A 19,602-nucleotide genomic window follows, 5' to 3' on the forward strand; every position below is an offset into this window, starting at 1 on the left:
CAATTCATTCTTACAGCAAGCTCTGTGTGTACAGAGCAGGAGGGGTATTATTGATGTCCTTTTGCAGAGGAGGAAACTAGAGCCCAGAGCAGTTGAAAAAACAAACGTTAAAAAAGATTAGGTGACAAGTGATTGAGCTGGAATTTAAATGCCATATATAATCTAAATGACTACATTCTACTGTCCCTTTATCCCCAGATGAGCCCTTCTTTATGCATTAATATGTTTCTCTTACAGTCTTAAAAGAATGAAGAATTTCTTTTTACTCAGTTGGAAGCATGGATTATGGCATCTGAAAATAAATAAATGAACTTCTCTATTTCCTCACTGTATTTTTAAATTCCTTGAAGGTTAGTTTATCAGTTAAGATTTCTCATATTGTAAGAAAACCCAACTCAAAGTGGCCCAAATTAAGGAAAAAATTGGGGTACTCCCTGACTGCTTCAAATTCCCCCTCAAGGAGATAAAATAGCTGCTCAATTCCAGGCCTCACATCTTCACACTAAACCACTTCGGGATGAGACCATAACTTTTGGCTTTATTTCCTAAAATCCTCAGGAAAGATCCCTTTCTGATGTCTCCACTTTTAGTTTGCATTCGTGGCTGAAGCACTGAAGCCAAAGGCATGGAACAGAGTAATTGGTTTAAGGTAATTAGGTTTCCAGCCAAATAACAGAGCTGAGGTTCTTAGGAGAGAGATAATGGAGACTTCCCAAAGTCTTGTTAAATTTTCTAGGGGATGGGAAAAGGAAGATTTGGGGAGTTATTATTTTGTGGGTATGGGTTTCTGTTTGGGATGATGAAAAATTCTGGAAATAGAAGGGGTGATGTTTGCGCAACATTGTGAGTGTATTTATGCTACTGTATTCTGTGTTTGTCACGCTCAGTCACGTCCAACTCTTTGTGACCCCATGGACGGTAGCCGGCCAAGCACCTCTGTCCATGGGATTCTCCAGGCAAGGATACTGGAGTGCGTTGCCATTTCCTTCTCCGGGGATCAAACCTACGTTTCCTACATCTCCTTACATTGGCAGATGGCTTCTTTACTGCTGAGCCACTCAGGAAGCCCATTGTACCCTTAAAAATGGTTTAATGGCAACTTTTATGTTATATATATATTTCCACAAAAAGTAGTTTTAATAAAAATAAAATAACTTTCTTAATGCATTTCACTTCCATGCCAGCCAAGGCCAGTTTGCATTTCCTCCCCAAAGTGCCCTTTTGCCATTGAAAATAGCCCCTGAGGGCCCTCTCTAACCACCGAGCCAGTGTCAAGGCCAACAGGCATGAAAAGGTACCTGCCGAAGGTCAAGAGACAGAATTATGTTCAGATTGTACTGAATGCTGACTTGTGACCGGGCTCAGGAAACACGGTGCTGCTCATGGGAGCTAAGAACCCTTATCTTCAACTGCCAGAGATTTCACGCAGGGACATAATTAAGGTCAGATCACTTACTGGTGGTTTGAATGGGGGAAAAAATACTGTAGTGGGCTTTTTAAGTAGCATATTTTTGTGTGAAGGGAACAAGTTCTACCGGGGGGAAGATGACAGATAAAGCAGGAAATGAGCTGTAGAGTCTGTCTTTTCTCCTTTGACTCTGTGTAGTTAGGTCCATACCCAGAAGTTCCAGACACACAGTGCTTACCCTCTGAGACCTCCAACACAAATGAGTACATGTGATACAAGCCACTAGGCAGCATCCTTTCTCCAGTAAGCAAAAAAGCAGGTGTGTGCGTGCTAGGTCGCTCCAGTCATGTCCGACTCTTTTCGGCCCTATAGATTGTAGCCCACCAGGCTCCTCTGTCCATGCGCTTCTCCAGACAAGAACACGGGAGTGAACTGCCATGCCCTCCTCCAGGAACTCTGAGGCATTGCCTCTGACGTCTGCCTGCATTGGCAGGCGGGTTCTTGTTACCACTAGCTCAACCTGGAAAGCCCTGAAAAGCAGGTAGTTTCCTGCCATCTAGCTGCAAGGCAGGTTAACAGTAATTTGATGTTCTGAGTAGCTGTTGTTTCAAAAACAATGAATTTCAATCCATTGCGGCCAGCGTCAACCTCAGAATGATTTTATCCCTGCCTGCCTTTGTGCAGCTAAGTTGAGAAATGTGGGCTGTGACAAACTGGAGCAGAGAAGGGACAAGTTTGCATGTCACTGGGTTGGAAGAGCTCTTTGATTGTCAGGGAGGCTCGACAATGCTGTCAGGAGCCGGCAGACAACAGCCCCGGGACGCACCAGATGTCTGCTCTGGGTGGCTGACAGCGAACAATTTCAAGTCAGCCCAGGATCAAAGAGTTGGGACTATCTCAAGAAAGAGTGTTAAAAACACAAAGGAGCCCATGTCTTGATAAGAGGAGATGGCTGAGGAGAGAAAGGCACAGAAAGGAAGGAAACCTTGAACTTATAAAATGTTAATGAGCCTCAGAATCGTAAAATTCCGCCTGAAAGGAAAAGAAGGTGTGAAGCTCAAATCAAAGTTTCAGAGCTGAGAAGGCTGAAAGTGATGTGTTGGCCACAACTGAAGAACAAAAAGTGGTACAAGAAAGAACTGCGTAGTCTGCGATTCAGATTACATTTCTGTTTCCAACGCTGATCATTGGTTTGAATAAGCAGATCTGAGACAAAAGCATCAACACCTGGGGTTTAACTGAGCATTTCTCCTTGGTGTAAACTGCAAGACTTTTTCTTTTTTCCATTCGATAAAGATTTACCATTTCCAAATCACAGTGAAAGGAACTTGAATAATTCAATTTTGTTTTCTACTATGTGCCTTAAAGATACCTCACTAGTAAAACTGGAATCTGGCACAACAGAATGACATATGCAGAATGTAATATGTGACAGAAATGATTGCTACAGACTTATTTAAACTCTGAGTATTAAATGTTGCATCCTGATTATATAGAACATTGGTCCAATAACAAAAATAGAGAACAGCAGCCGAAAGTATAGCTCATTCAATGTTCAGAAATAAAAGGGTTAACCATTCTTTCCATTATTTTCTGCAGATAAGTCCTTTTTTGTCATATTTAAATGTGATGGCAACTGAATTCTGGCCTTTTTCCAAGCTACTGTATGAAAAGGATGCTGAAGGCCATCACAATACGGCACAGTGCAACATAAGGACTCTTCCGTTCACCAGTTCTGGCACACTTCCAAAATATACCCAACAACCCAGCTTTATTTCTGTCCAGGAGGCTGGATGCCAAGGATTGGACATAAACACAGGTACATATAAGCAGCAAGATTACAGTCAACAGACTGAAAATTGAAAATGGCAGACACTGTGAGGCCGGCGAAGCCCCAGCCACATCACCATTCTGGGCCCAGCACTGAACTGCGAGATTTTTGAAAGACAAATATTTTAAGAAGGAATAAGCACAAGCTGGAATCTAGATTGCCAGGAGAAGTATCAATAACCTCAGACATACAGATGATATCACCCCGATGGCAGCAAGTGAAGAAGAACTAAAGAGCCTCTTGATGAAAGTGAAAGAGGAGAGTGAAAAAGTTAGCTTAAAGCTCAACATTCAGAAAACGAAGATCATAGCATCTGGTCCCATCAATTCATGGCAATTAGATGAGGAAACAGTGGAAACAGTGACTGGCTTTATTTTGGGGGGCTCCAAAGTCACTGCAGATGCTGACTGCAGCCATGAAATTAAAAGACGCTTGCTCCTTGAAAGAAAAGCTATGACCAACCTAGACAGCGTATTAAAAAGCAGAGACATTACTTTGCCAACAAAGGTCCATCTAGTCAAGGCTATGGTTTTTCCAGTAGTCATGTATGGATGTGAGAGTTGGACTATAAAGAAATCTGAGCGCCAAAGAACTGATGCTTCTGAACTGTGGTGTTGGAGAAGACTCTTAAGAGTCCCTTCGACTGCAAGGAGATCAAACCAGTCCATCCTAAAGGAAATCAGTCCTGAACATTCATTGGAAGGACTGATGCTGAAGCTGAAACTCCAATACTTTGGCCACCTGATGCAAAGAACTGATTCATTAGAAAAGACCCTGATGCTGGGAAAGATTGAAGGCAGAAGGAAAAGGGGACAACAGAGGATGAAATGGTTGGATGGCATCACTGACTCAATGGACATGAGTTTGAGTAGGCTCTAGGAGTTGGTGATGGACAGGGAGGACTGGCGTGATACAGTCCATGGGGTTGCAAAGAGTTGGACACAAGTGAGCGACTGAACTGAATTGAAGCTGATTAATGGCAACAGTCAAGACAAAGAAGCAAATAAAAATATTGGAAATGAGACTTTAAGTAGAAATGTTAATAATAAATTTGCTGCATTGGAAATTAAGTTTTAGGAAAAGTGTGCCACATAAAATATATTTAATAGTAGGGAATAAATGAATGATTTTCCTCTGGGGAAGACTGTGGCAATCTAAGTGTCTTGAATCTGATCCCATTTTTGCTTTGAGGTGTGTGGGCTTTTTTTTTTTTCCTTTTCCCTACTGTCTCTAAAAACAGCCCCTGTCACTGGGTCTGAAACTCCATTCAGAGAGAACTAGCAAAGAAGGAGAATACATAATAGATAGAGCCAGCTGGAAAATTTGAATTTTTTCACTTAAAAAAACCTTCTCAGAATACGGGGACTTCCATGGCAGTCCAATGGTTAAGACTCCACGCTTCCTCTGCAAGGTGCACAGGTTTGATCCCTGGTCAGGGAACTAAGATCCTACATGCTGCATGCCATGGCCAAAAAATTAAAATAAAATAGACTTTCTCAGAATAAGTAAACAAATGCCCTGCCCATTTCCCCTACTCTAATCTTGCCCTGGGTACACACTCTAGAAGAAAAAGCTTCACACAACTTGATAGAGACCATGTTTTCTTTTCTATATGAGTCTCTTTTCAGTTACCTAATATAAGAGAGGACTTCCCAGGTGGTCCCAGTGGTAAAGAACTGCCTGCCAGTGCAAGAAACCTAGGAGTTGCAGGTTTGATCCCTGAGTCGGGACAGTTCCCTGGAGGAGGGCATGGCAACCCACTCCAGTATTCATGCCTGGAAAATCCCATGGACAGAGGAGCCTGGCAGACTGTAGTCCGTGGGGTCACAAGGAGTCAGACATTACTGAAGCAACTTAGCATGCACACACGCAGTGTAAGAGAAGCCACTGCAGGCACCCAGGTAAACATTTCCTTTTGGCTCCATCATACCAATAATCCAGTCTTGGGCACTGCTCACACCCAAACCCAAATTCAGATATTTATATCTGGTTACAATTCACTGATCCAATATTTTGCCAAAAAAAAAAAGCTTTTCTGGAATTTATCAGCTTCTCAATAAATTATTTTTAAAAGTTGAAGTATAATTACAGTGTTGTGTTAGTTTCTGCTAATATATATATATATGCCCTCTCTCTTGAACCTCCCTCCTATCCCCTCATCAATAAGTTTTTAATTGAAAAGGAAATCTCCCCAATCTCCAACTGCAGTTTGATGATATAAATCTGTTTAACTAAATTATATCCTCTGTGTATTTGACAAGCATATAAAAGAGTTTTGCCCAGTGGCCTGAAATATTCCCCTAGATTTTTATGACTTGCTGGGGAACATTTAACATTTCAAAGCATATTAGAAAGGAAAGTCTAAGATTTTTAATTATATGATCACCTTGCCTGCCCAGGAAGTCATTTTCTTCTAAATATCATACTTTAACTGTTCTGATTTCTGAATTCATGGCAAATCTTCCAGCATTTGTGTTTTCCTCTGACCCCAGGCAATTAACCACAGTAGAGGAAAACTTTACCAAAATTGTGCAGTTTTCTATTAAAACACAAGAGGGCAGGTTTTGCTTTATTGTGAGCCTAATTCCACTCATTAATCAGGCTGGTTGCTGTGCTCATTACAAATTCAGGAACATTCAATAACATACAAAGTGAATGAGCAATCAGAATGTCTACCATGGCAGTGAAATCTCTAGTATTTTAATAAAGAAGGACAAGCTTAATCCTCTGTGTGTGGCATTATTTAAAACACAGAGAACAGTTATATCTGGGAGACACTAATAATTTAAGCTTTGTTATGAATCACCAAAGGAGCAGAGAATGGCTTGAAGAAGAAATGATCAAATTTAGTCATATGACATCCAAGAACTATGGCTTGCATTAATGTGGCTAATAACGCAAGTAGGTTAATATGTGTGTGTGTGTGTGTGTGTGCGTGCCAACACACGCACGTGCTAACCCAGTCTTGTCTGACTCTTTGCCACCCCATGGGCTGTAACCCACTAGGCTCCTTGGAATTTTCCAAGCAAGAATATTGGAGTGTGGTGCCATTTCCTACTCCAGAGGATCTTCTTGACCTAGGGGTCAAACCTGTGTCTTCTGTGTCTCCTGCACCGACAGGTGGATTCTTTACCACTAGCGCCACCCGGGAAGTTGCCAAATAGTTAACAGTTTCTGCCTAATACAAATAGTGTTAGTGATAATATACCAAGTATTCAGTCCTTGAATGGGAAGCTTGTATTTTTGTTTGTTTTTTTTAGTTTTCAAAGATTTTATTCTACTGCTCACAATTCTCTTGTTGTTTTTTTTTCTCAAGATTTCATTAAACTACCTGCCAAAGCATAATTAAATTCACAGGAGTTATTTTCATCTTAAACTGCCATTATAAGTAAAGCATCATGTCATCTTTGAGAGGTTCTTTAACTTCACCAATGGATCTACCTATGTAAGAAAGGCACTGATTTTGCCTGGCTAAGTATTTTGCCCATTAACTCCTTCTGCAGAAACAAGGCTTTTAAGAAATCAGATGATGGAATAATGATATGGTGAGGTCTACACTTTCCACCCTTGTCTGTATAAATGGTAGAATTAAGGCCTACCAGTAGTGGGGAGGGCTTCCCTGGAGGCTCAGATGGTGAAGAATCTTCCTGCAATGCAGGAGACCCAAGTTTGAAACCTGGGTCAGGAAGATCCCTTGGGAACGAAATGGCTACCCACTCCAGTATTCTTGCCTAGAGAATTCCATGGACAGAGGAGCCTGGTGGGCTACAGTCCATGGGGTCGCAAAAGAATTGGACACAACTATGCGACTAAACAACAACTACAAATGGTGGAGAAAAAGCACACCCAAGAAGAAAACGTAGCTGAGAAGTGTCCCCCTGTACTAGGTTGTATGGGGTGAAATTCTATCTGGCAGATGTACAACTCACAATCTGAAAGATAGGCTGCTATTCATTTCACAACAGGGATACATGACCCTATTATCTTATGTTTTATCCAGTACATGTTCAAACACAGGCCAGGGGCCCTAAATGAAAAGTTTTACTTTGAGACTAGTTTATTCATTCAAAGAATATTTACAGAGTGCTCAAGGTGAGCATGAGCTTCCCTGGTGGCTCAGTAAAGAATTCGCCTGCAATTCAGGAGACCTGGGTTCAATCCCTGGGTTGGGAAGATCCCCTTGGAGGAGGGCATGGCAACCCACTCCAGAATACTTTCCTGGCGAAGTCTATGGACAGAGGAGCCTAGCAGGTTGCAGTCAGTGGGGTCGCAAAGAGTAGGACACGACTGAAGCGATGTAGCACAGATGCACACACACATTTCCTAAGTACTTAAAGTGCTTTGATATAATAGCATTGGAGCTGTATGGAGAGCTGTACAAGCTGACCTCTAGAAGCTTCAGGTCTTCTAGTAGAAGTGAACACCATGTCACCGTGACCTCATTTCCTTCTTTGGGGCATCTCCAACAAGTTGACTGTGGAGAAGGCAATGGCACCCAACTCCAGTACTCTTGCCTGGAAAATCCCATAGATGGAGGAGTCTGGTGGGCTGCAGTGCATGAGGTCACGAAGAGTCGGACACAACTGAAGTGACTTAGCAGCAGCAGCAGCGGCAACAAGTTGACTGAGCTAATAGCCTCTCTAGAAGGAGCCTGCCTCCCTGGGCAATGACTGCAAGTGGCCTCCCTACTCACCTCCCTATCCAATATCATTCTTTAGACTATAGGGACATCAGAGGTAACTCTTTACCTGGGGAAAAGGGTAGTAGCTCATTTTCCTGCTTGTAAAATAGAGAGCTAGGAAGTAGGAGCTCAATAGAAACTCAATAGAAAGTAGAAACATCAGTTTATTTAAAGACTTCTTTGTTTCTAAAAACTGAAGTATAACTGATGTATAATATCATATAAGTTACAAGTGTACAATATAGTGATTCAGAATTATACTGGATTATTATACTCATTTATAGATATTATAAAATACTGGCTATATTCCTTGTGCTGTACAATATAGCCTGGTAGCTTATTTTATGCCTGACAGTTTGTACCTCTTAATCCCCACCTCTATACTACCCCGCCCTCCTTCCCTCTCCCACTGGTAACTAGTTTGTTCCTGATTATCTGTGAGTCTGTTTCTTTTTTGTTACTTTCACTATAAATGAATATATATATCTCCACATGTAAGTGAAATCATACAGTATTCGTCTTTCTCTGCCTGATTTATTTCACTTAGCATAATACCCTCCAAGTTTAAGGACTTCTTTTCCAAAGTGAAGTAGTTACTCATATATTTTATGTATATACATAAAATATTACATATATATTGAGTGCCAAAAACATGTGAGTTGATGTTCACAAATTAAAAAACAATAGCCACCAACAAACAATAATCTGCAAAACATTTATTTTTATTTTCCTTTTTAATAGCTTTCTACTTCTTCTTCATGTGAGATTAGAATTTTTCACTAGGATTATTAGAATTAATAATGTTAAATCCTAAGCAAATCACAAATTTATGTCAATGAATTTTAGAATTAGAAGAGAATTTAATTTACAAGGGAAAGATGTTATTGGATTTCACTTTTGGATGTGAGCTTCAAAAAAGCATTTCTTTTAAAATCATGCAGAGAGAAGCATATAAACCAATCTATTCGTTTTCTTCAAGGGTGAATTTTTCCCCCCATCATTGAGATGTATTGCCATAAAATGCTTAATGATATTTTCTAAGTTCATTTGCATAGTATTCACTACAAGTAAATAGCAACTTTTTATTCTACAGGTTTATTCTACCTTTAGATTTGCTGAAAGGCAGTCATCATTGATTTATTGTAATGTTAGAAAATGCTAGAAAATTTTACTCTTGTAATATGAACTACAAAATTAGGAAATTATTTCTCTTAGGAAAGCATCATAAAACATAATATTTATGAAAAGTTGCACACACTGTACTTAAAAGGAGCTAAGTATAAGTGGTTAGTCTTTATTTCTACTGCAGATAGATCTTGCTTTTAAACAAATCTTAAGAGAATACGATATATGAAAATTCTGATATACTGGAAAGATAAGCTAGAGGTGGTTATGTGCTTTATAGAATTATTCATAATAGTTCATCCATAAAAAGTAATTTCCCCTGGTGCTTTTAATGTATAATTGATTTATACACAACTTTTCAGGAACGTACCTACCATGCACATTTATATCTTCATCTTAACATATTTCTTTTTTGGTTTACAAACTGGATGTAAAACTTAGTCCTCCAACAACTCTGAGGTCAGAGCATAAACTTTCCGGAGTGGACCATGTTGATAACTTATTGATGAGTTTTCCGTGAACTCTGTTAAAGGGAGCCATTGAGATCTATGCATGCGGCACTGGTCAGAGGTCCAGGCAAGGTTTCACCCCGTTCAGGAGCCTGGGCTGTTTTAATTCTCACCTGCTGAGCTTACTCTCAGATATGCTTTATGAGACCCACTCAAATTCATTCAGTTAAGATTGAGCTTTGTCCTTTTCTCTCGCTTCTGAAGTCGTATTCCAGGGGATAACACAGGGTCTTGCCCCTCTAGCGCTCCCATGTGGAGAAGGCTACAGAGACCTCTTAACCCCATTCACACACATTCATTCCAGTAGAGAGGAGCTGAAATGAGTGGACAAGGGCCACTCCTATGGCTTCACTCCTACTGCATGGGTACCAGATATAAACAGATGAAATTGCCTTAAAAATCTCAAAAGCCATTAACATCTCAGAGGTGGGGATCATCTTGGTGAGTCTAAACATCTTCGTAAAGATTGCCTCATTCTTATCTCTCATAATCTTATGATTACTTAGTGGATCATAACCATTTAATTCTGAATTGTTACATTTTGTATGGATGGTTCGCTTTTAAATGCTAAGACTTAACCAATTAGCATTTGTAAGTAACCATTAGTACAGAGCAACATTAATAAATTTAAAGTCAACTCTTTAAAATAAGTCAAATGCTTGAACAATTTTTCATCTGAGGTTACCCAGCAAAGGAACTGGTTCGGGGTCGTGGCTTAGCTGGTAAAGAATCTGCCTGCAGTGCGGGAGACCTGGGTTTGATCCCTACGTTGGGAAGATCCCCTGGAGAAAGGAAAGGCTCCCCTCTCCAGTATTCTGGCCTGGAGGATTCCATGGACTATATAGTCCATGCTGCTGCTGCTGGTAAGTCGCTTCAGTCGTGTCGGACTCTGTGCGACCCCATAGGGTCACATAAAGTCAGACACGACTGAGGGACTTTCACTTTCAGCCAAATGAGACTTCAGGGCAATGGAATGCTAATCAAATTGTCTCCTGTTCAGGCTTAGAGGCTCACCAGCATTCTCCAGTCAGACTTTCCCAGAAAGAGTGATGCTATACTCGTTAATAAGTTCAAAACAGTATATTAATCAACTAGATTAATTTAAACTAATTTAATCCTCATCTGTTCACTTACCACTATAGGATCAATGTTTATTCAGCTACTGATTCTTGTGAGAGCTCTGCTGTTAAGAACTACAGACCCTTTATAAACTCTGTAACATCTAATTTATAAAAGAGAAACAAACTGATCATTCATTCATTCATTCATTCTTCTACCCATATGGAAAATAAGGCCTATTTTCATCTTCAAGGCCATTTTAAAGACTGGAAAGAAAAAAAAAAAAAAGAAGCCTCGGGAAGATGATCAAGAATCCACCTAAAAGCACAGATGTTTACGCCTAAAGGAGACCTTGGAGACTCATGTAGCACCTGCCACCCTCCTGCCCTCCTTTACAGAGAAGACACACGAGAAAAGAAAGATGCAACCATGATCGGGTCCAGTTCTCAAATTACACTGACCTGCATATTTCAGTGAGTCCACTCTACTGATTTTGAGGGGTCAGAACATGAGGAGGCTTAATCAATCAGTATGGGGAATTATTATCAGATGCCACCAGTTGTCATCAGCTCTACCTTGCTTGATGGTAGAGATACCCTCAAGCACTTTAGCTTGTTTGTTAAGTAAACAAGCAAACCAGAAACCAGAGTGAAGCATCTTTCGTACTTGGGATCATCTGCATAACAGGAGGGGCTATGCCAAGGCTCTTCAACGAATGGAAGAACAGTGAGGGTTCATCTGCAGATTGTCGGTCAGGACCACGGCTTGGTCAGCCTCTTCTCTAGAGCAAGGCGTGAGCATCTAGGCTTCTTCAGTGTATCTTTTGTTGCTTAGCTGTGTCTCCGTTAAGGGTGTATACCCTTTTCGAAGTCGTCTATATTGAAGGAAAAGCAGCAATGCAAAAAGGACAACCAAAACCATGAGCATCCCCGTAACCACTGAGAGCACTGTGGTCCAATCTGGAGTTTCTTCAACTGAAATTAAAGCAGAAGAGTCTTACAATTGGGGTTTTCATCGGCTGAATACTCTTAGAAAAGGGAAGAATAAACCAATTTGTCTTTCATGTGTGCTTTTGTTGATAAAGCAAAACTACACTGACTGGAATAAAATTTTTTCTCCTTCCTTATGAACTATTTATCATATCCATAACTTTTTTTGTGGAAGTGGAAAATGACATTCCATTGTTTGAATATAGCTTATTGTATTTTTAAAATTCCTTACAATAAATACTTTTACAGAATAAACCCTCCAAGGAAGTATATAACTACTTTTGTGAGTTAGAAACTCATTTGTAAAAGTGCATGTTCAAATGGTATCTGGAGAACAAAATATATAACAGCCAGGTCTAGAAATTCTGCTGTTGTCTCTACATCTTTATGGAGTGATCAGTGAGTAAGACAGATGAGACTGGAGATTATAACAGGGGTCATTCAAGAGCAAGAGTAGAAGAAATTTGGACCCCTTTAAATAGTTGTGAATAAAATCAGGATCATTACATGATAAATGCAATCCTCTATTCAAATATATTTTACAAGCACTTTTCCAAAAAATTAATGGATTTCATTCTTTTTTTCTTTTCTTCATTTCATTTGTATTTATGCCTATTTGTCATTTCCTTAAAAATTATCCTTGGTCAGTTCTTAAAATCAGTTTTTCTGAAGTGGGTTCTTGTTCCGTACTCTACACTTCTCTAAATGTAAGACTGTCGTTCTAGTCCTTTCTCTCCAGTCCCACAGAGGACCCTGACTCATCCTGATGGGGTTTCTCCAAAAGGATTTTAATTTGTCTTTTCCTGCAACAATTGCCATCCTCATCTTCCTAAAACACAGGTTTTTATTCTGCCATTTCTTTGTTCAGGAGCCAAAAATGATTGCCTTTTGTTATTGTCCAAACTCTTCTGCCTAGATTTTTTTTAAAATTACTTAGTTTTTTTAATTGTGGGAAAACATATATGACATATATTTTATCACCTTAACCATTTTTAAGTTCTGTGACATTAAATACATTCACATTGTTGTACATTCATCACCACTAATTCATCCACAGAACTTTTTCCCTGCAAAATTGAAATAATAATTCTCTAGTCCTCCATCCATTCCCACTCTCTAGCAACAAGCAACCACTCTTTCCGTCTCTATGAATCTGGCTACTATAGGTGCCCCAAGTAGTGGAATCATATAGGTTTTATCCTTTTGAGACTGGTTTATTTAACTTAGCATGTCTTCAAGATTCACCCATGTTTACAGCATGTGTCAGGACTTCCTTCCTTTTTAAGGCTGAATAATATTCCATTGTATGTATGGACCATATTTTATCTGTTGTCATTTTGCTTATCTGTCAGTGGATACTTGGGTTGCCCCCACCTTTTAAAAAAATAATTTATTTTTAATTGGAGGATAACTGCTTTGCAATCGTGTGTTGATTTCTGCCACACATCAGTATAAGTAAGCCATAGGCACACATATGTCCCCTCCCTCCTATATCTCCCTCCTATTGCTTCCACCTTTTGCCTGTTATGAATAATGCTGCTATGAAGAGAGGTGTACAAATATCTGTAGGAGTACTTGCTTATAATTCTTTGGGGTCTATGCCCAGAAGCAGAATTGTTAGATCGCATGGTAATTCTGTGTTTAATTTTTTGAGGAGCTACCATATTGTTTTTCACAGAGCCTATGCTAACATTCCCACCAGCAATGCATGAGGATTCCATTTTCTCCACATTCCCATCAGCACTTGTTATTTTCTGCTTTCTTGGTAGCAGCCATCCTAATGGGTATAAAGTGGGATCTTATTGTGGTTTCTGCCCAACTTTTACAGTCCCTGATAACCAGGCCTTCTCTCAGATCCAACCTTAATTCACAGTTAATTACTCAAGCCTTTCACTACACCAGGCTTTCTTCTTACGGTCCTCTATCCGGACTACCTGTGCCTTTCACAGTCCTGTTCCCTGCCTGTCTTCAAACTAAAATGCCCCTTTCTTTCCCCCAACCTACCTAAAACCTACCATCTCTTTTTAAAAAAACTTTTTTTCTTTTTTTGACCACATGGCACAACATGTGGGATCTTAGCTCCCCATCCAGAGATTGAACCTGAGTCCCCTGCATTGGAAGCGTGCACTCAACCACTGGACACCCAGGGAAGTCCCTCCATCTCTTTAACCCAGTTCAGGACCTAGCTCCTTTCCCAAATCCCTCTCTCCCTTCTTTAATCATAGGTTATCGTTATGTCTCCTCAGAAAGGATGTAAATTTTTGTCAAACCAATAAAAGAATGTGATTTGTATCTTCTAATGAGTTAATGGATTCTGGGCATATTTAGACTCTCGGGTTATATCTGTTAATTGACTGATGTCAGAGGCCGTGGAAACATGGTCAGAAGCACATGCCAAACTTTCTGATTATTATTATGTTCAATCCCAGAGAAATGAGAAAAGTTTCAAAGAGACATTCTCACCTCAGCTGCCCAAAGAAGAGCAACTTCAAATCAGTAAAGAAAATAAGCTGCAGTAGGTGTAGAAATGGAAGGAAAAACAGGGGACAGAGTCCAGGGTCTGAAAGGTTTTTAAAGTTGAGAGAGAAGAGGGCGGGGAGGGAGTAAGACAAGGTGGGGGAGAGAGAGAGAGATGTGACCTCAGAAATGGTCTTGATTACTTTGCAGGCTGAGATTTAGAGAAGACAGAATAGCCATTAATGGGAAAATGCCACCAGCACATAGGCTGTGTGTTTTTTCAGCTTCTTAACAAATTAAGAGATTTTTTTAAAAAACTGTTTTACCTTTCCTTTATCAACCTGTCCGAAGGTTCTTTAAATGGCACATGGAGCTATACTGGGGCCTGGGCAAATTAAAAAAAAAAAAAGTATGCCCTTACATTTATCAAAATATCTTTCTGTATTTTGAACCAAGTGGAAAAGCTAATTAAAAAATCTACAACTTAAAAACATGACTTCAGGACTTCCCTGGTGGTACAGTGATTAGAAATCCACCTGCTAATGCAGGGGACATGGGTTTGATACATGGTCCGGGAAGATTCCACATGCCTGAGCAACTACGCCCGTGTACCATGATTACTGAGTCCGTACTCTGGACGCAACATGCCATGTCTCCTGAGCCAGAGTGCTACCAACTACTGAAGCTCACGTGCCGAGAGACTGTGCTCCACAGCAAGAGAAGCCTGCAGTGAGAAGCCTGAACACCACGTCCAAGAGTGGCCATCACTCACTGCAACTAGAGAAAGCTTTCACAAAGCAACAAAGATCCAGCACAGTCAAAAATAAAGAAGTAAAAAAAAAAAATTTTTTAAGAATAAAAACAGGATTTCAAAAAATTCATTTAAAAAAGTGCACCCATGAAGTCCCACACAGCCCAATCTACTGGCAGGTCACTGTCATCTTTACAAACCCACCAGGCAGGGCTGGTGTGGGTTAACAGGGGAAAAAAATAAATGGCCTACTTACAAACACAGAGGTATAAAACAAACAACAGCCTGGCTTTAAAATTTTGATACTGTATTCAACATGGATTTTGGCGGGGCGGGGGGGGGGGGGGAGGCATTAATTTGGGTTTTTTTATAATATTGCATTATATTATTACTTAGCTCAATTACTGAATTTTTGGCTTCCCTTTGAACTTTGTGCCTGAGGCAAGTGCTGCATTTGCTTCACCTTAAACCCAGCCTTGCCTTTAAGTAAAGATCTCTAAGAGATCCTGCTAGTCCCCATCCATCTGTGGCTAGTGCATTTTGATTTTATTGGTTAGGCATTTCAAACCATGGCTGGTTTTCAATTGTCAGATCAGGTGCAGTTGTAGATACTTGCCCTGAAATAAGTTCTCTTAACAACTTTCAATTTTCTAAAACAAGAGTTATCCAACAGTCCCTTTTCTGATGTTTAATTGGTAGTTTAAAGGCTCATTTTGTAACTATACATACTGTAAAAAATTGCCAGTAAACTTAACTAGATCTGAGCACTTCAGTTTAAGGTCTTGATTTAGAAGAAAAAGAAAGGAAAAAAGAAAAGAAAGCCTCTTTAGAAGATCAATGAATCACACGTTTAAAAGTTGCATTAGTTACCTGGCAGATCAATAGCATAACTGTAGCCAAGTTGGTCTGCAGTTAAAAAGAGTTCCTCATTAGTCACTGGAGGGAAGAAAGGAACCATGTTATACATCCGATTGTGACCAATGGGTGCCAGCTCCTGAGGCCAGGCATCCACAGGGGGATTGAATCTTTTCATCCACTCATCAAAAATGGCATCGGTGAAGGAATGAAGGACCTGCAAGACAGTTGAACGCAGCGTTAACACTGATGGATGTGTGTTCAGTCACTAAGTCGTGTCTGACTCTCTGTAACCCCATGGACTGTAGGCTGACAGGCTCCTCTGTCCGTGGGATTTCCCAGGCAAGAATACTGGAGTAGGTCGCCATTTCCTTCTCCAGGGGATCTTCCTGACCCAGGAATAGAACCAGTGTCTCCTGCCATAGCAGACCTATTTTTTACTACTGAGTCACTGGGGAAGCCCGGCCAACATTGATGGGTCTATTCTAATCAGACCAATCTAATTGGAACTTTCTCTAAAATGAAATGAAGTTGGTTTTTCTTGACATCAGGAACTTCTTGGTGACATACCCACTGGCAAGATTTCCTGGAGAAGGGAATGACAACCCACTCCAGTATTCTTGCCTGGAAATTCCATGGACAGAGGAGCCTGGCAAACTACAGTCCATGGGGGCAGAGTCGGACATGACTCAGGACTAACACTTTGCTTTTCACTTTCAAGGCTGTATGGCATATCACTCCATAAACCCCTTTGTTAAGTGAACAAAGTAAGGTTCATGTTGCAGATGTAGCACTGGTTTAAGAATATTTAAGGCCTTCAACAAATTTAATTATTACATTCAGGGAAAAAAGGCAAGTATGATGAGATATATGCTACAGCCAATATTCAGATGCTTTACCTTTAACTAGGAAGAAAAGAGACATTGTGTTTACCAATAGTATACAATGGTATAATACAAATGGATAATTTAAAAAAAAAGAAAGAAAGAAAGAAAACATCCAAAACGGGTCTTCAAATTTCTCCCACCTGTCTATGTGCTCACTGTATAAGCCTCTCATTTGAATTCTTAGTGTTAGGTCGGCAAAAGAAAGTCTAGAAACATTGTAGTGTGCATAGTGCTATTTTATTTTCTCAAGAAAGCTGTCAAAGTCCTTTTCAAAGACAGCAATTATTACGTGATTTAAAATATTAACAGCAAAATTTCACATTTATAGTGCTGATTTTGCAATAGGACACAAACATGACCAGGCCGTTAGAGGGCCTCTTTCATTCCCAGTAGTTCAGGGAGCCCAGGGACTCTGATTTTCCTTCCCTCTCTGTCTACAGGGTCTGTCACCCCAGGGCTTGTCACATGGGGGAAAGGAGATACTTACTTCAATAAATACAGGTTAAATGAATTCATTTATCCATCCACCAATATAGCACTGGTGAAGTTATACTATCACTTATTTGTTTATCAATTTTGCATAATGAGACTCCTAACTCCTAAAAGTCAGAGAGAAGGTCTTTTCACCTTTGGAGTTTCAGGCTTAGTCTATAACTTGGACAGAGCCGATGTATAATAAGTTTCTGTTGGCTGATGACAGTGCCATGCAAAGTACTTTTATATTTTGTACAACTCATCCAAAGGCTTCCCTAGTGAGTCAGATGGCAGCAAATCCATCTGCAACACAGGAGACCCGGGTTCAGTCCCTGGGTCAGGAAGATCCCCTGGAGCAGGGCATGGCAAACCACTCCAGTATTCTTGCCATAAAGAAGTCTGATCATTGGAGAACTAATGCTTTCAAACGGTGGTGCTGGAGAAGTCTTTTGAGAGTCTCTTGGACAACAAGAGATCAAACCAATCAATTTTAAGGAAACCAACCCTGAATATTCACTGAAACGACTGATACTGAAGCTGAAGCTCCAATCCTTCAGCCACCTGGTGTGAAGAGCCGACTCACTGGAAAAGACCCTGAAGCTGGAAAAGATTGAGGGCAGGAAGAGAAGAGGGTGACAGAGGGAGAGATGGTTGGATGGCATCATCGACTCAATGGACACAAGTCTGAGCAAACTCCAGGAGAGAGCGAAGGAGAGGGAAGCCTGGCGTGCTGCAGTCCATGGGGTCACAAGGAGGAGGACATGACATAGCAACTGAACAACAACAACTCATCCAGACAGTCCCCTTTCTAGCGGACGCTGTTTCCCTCTGTCTGAAATAGCATTCTTTCTCTTTTCTGGCTTCAGAGTCTTGTTTCAAGATAAACTTAAAAGTCCCTGTACTAAGGCATCTTCCCTGATTGCCCTTAGTCTGAATTCTTAGTTTTTTGCACTTCCTAACTACTTTAATTCCTAACCTCTAAAGCTCAGGGCTTCCCAGGGAGTTCAGATGGTAAACAATCTACCTGCAATACAGGAGTCCCAGGTTCAATCCTTCAGTTTGGAAGATCCCCTGGAGAAGGGCATAGGCAACCCACTCCAGTATTTTTGCCTAGAGAGTGGACAGAGGAGCCTCACAGGCTACAGTCCATGGGCTCGCACAGAGTCAGACACGACTGAGCAATTAACAATTTCACTTTCTGGTTTTTACTACTGCTGCTTATTTAGTAGATAATAGTTTCAGATTTTACCCGAGGTTCCTTGTAGCTAGTTAACTCATTCAGGCAACAGCGAGAGCTTTCTACCTAAATTGTCTCACGTGTCTACATTCACGATAGTGAAAAGAATCAAGTGATTTATTGAAAGGATTTTTTTCCTGAATGGATTTTTAAAGTTCATAGAAAGTATGAAATGAAATTATCTCCTGCCATATTAATAAACAAGACATGTCACAACCATCAGCGATTTCTGGCCTCCAAATGGGCACGAGGGCTCCTGAAACTGCTGCCACACACCACCCCCGTGGTGATTGCTGAGGAGCTGAGAGAATGCAGAAAGCAATAGGAATAAGGAAACAAGATTGGCCCCAGATAGCTGAGGTGCCTATGAAAGGAATGAGTTCAGTGAGCCCAGAGGCTTACACCTTCCCATACACAGAATACTAAATTCCTTAACCTGATACCTGATCTTTTCTGTTAAGACTGCCTGTTCCTTCTGTTGCAAACTTGTATATAGCAGGACTTCCCCTCCTGCCTTCTTGGAGAGGTTTTCTCAGAGCTACTGAGACACTGTCTCCCGGACTCGGAGTCCTAAACATTCCCACGAAATAAAAAAACTCTCTACTTTTAGGTTGTGAGTGTATTTTTTTTGTCAATACAAGATACATGTTAAAAACCAAAACATCAAATTGTAAGACCTGGGCTTTCACAGAGAGAAAATATTTTTTGAGTTCTGAAATCTTGGCTTTGAGTCACAGAATTTAAGCCCCGAGGGAATAAAAGGCATCAAGTTTATCGAATGAGCAACAGCTTTGAAGGAACACATGATAATTTGAGTGATCATGTCTCTCCCAAGTAGAGTTCAGGAGAAGTTCCTCTTTAAGAAGGGGCATTAACCCTGGAAAAGGAGCTGAGCCTTAGCTGTTGGTGTAGGTCCCGGAAAACAATATCACCTGCTGTAAAATCCTGGGAGCTCCAGATAAAGTTAGAAGTTTCCCAGAGAGAGCTCCATGCTTCAGATCTGACCTCGGGAGCCTGCCAGCCTCAAACAGAAGTTCTGCCTCAAGTGTGGAGCCCAAGAAATAGACACGCAATGTCCAAGCACTGATCGATTGCTTACCCAATAGCCTTTCTCCTCTTCTTTCTTGGTAACTTCTTTGGTGTTTGTGGTGAAGCAATATGCCAAGTTATCCATGAGATTTAGCTGGAAATCACTGGATAGGACTTCTAGAAAATCTTGTTAAAGATGGTTTTCTCAGCTTAAAAGGGGCCCCTTTTCCCTCTCCATTCCTTCTCACTGCTTCCTGGAACATGGGTGTGATGGCTGAAGCTGTGGCAGCTATCTTAGCAGCCCGCAAGC

The 19,602-nt window shown here is 40.6% G+C and overlaps 1 protein-coding gene and 1 pseudogene across 2 annotated transcripts in view; both read right to left on the reverse strand.

Annotated features, from left to right (window-relative positions):
* Positions 1–3,067: 3,067 nt before the first annotated feature.
* LOC138446798 (protein kish-A-like) lies at positions 3,068–7,666 on the reverse strand (annotated as a pseudogene).
* Positions 7,667–9,202: 1,536 nt separating this feature from the next.
* DCT (dopachrome tautomerase) overlaps positions 9,203–19,602 on the reverse strand; it is a 41,756-nt gene continuing 31,356 nt past the window's right edge. Inside the window, exons 7-8 of one of the 2 annotated variants that reach the window (XM_069602140.1) lie at positions 15,681–15,882; positions 9,203–11,587 (exon numbers count right to left, since the gene is read on the reverse strand). In XM_069602140.1, the coding sequence (XP_069458241.1) occupies positions 11,415–11,587; positions 15,681–15,882 (375 nt within the window). In that variant the 3' untranslated portion in view covers positions 9,203–11,414. Of the gene's footprint in view, positions 11,609–15,680; positions 15,883–19,602 lie in introns of both variants that reach the window. The other variant, XM_069602139.1, reaches the window with a different exon arrangement.

This window comes from Ovis canadensis, chromosome 10, assembly GCF_042477335.2.
Source record: "Ovis canadensis isolate MfBH-ARS-UI-01 breed Bighorn chromosome 10, ARS-UI_OviCan_v2, whole genome shotgun sequence".
Lineage (NCBI taxonomy): Eukaryota > Metazoa > Chordata > Mammalia > Artiodactyla > Bovidae > Ovis > Ovis canadensis.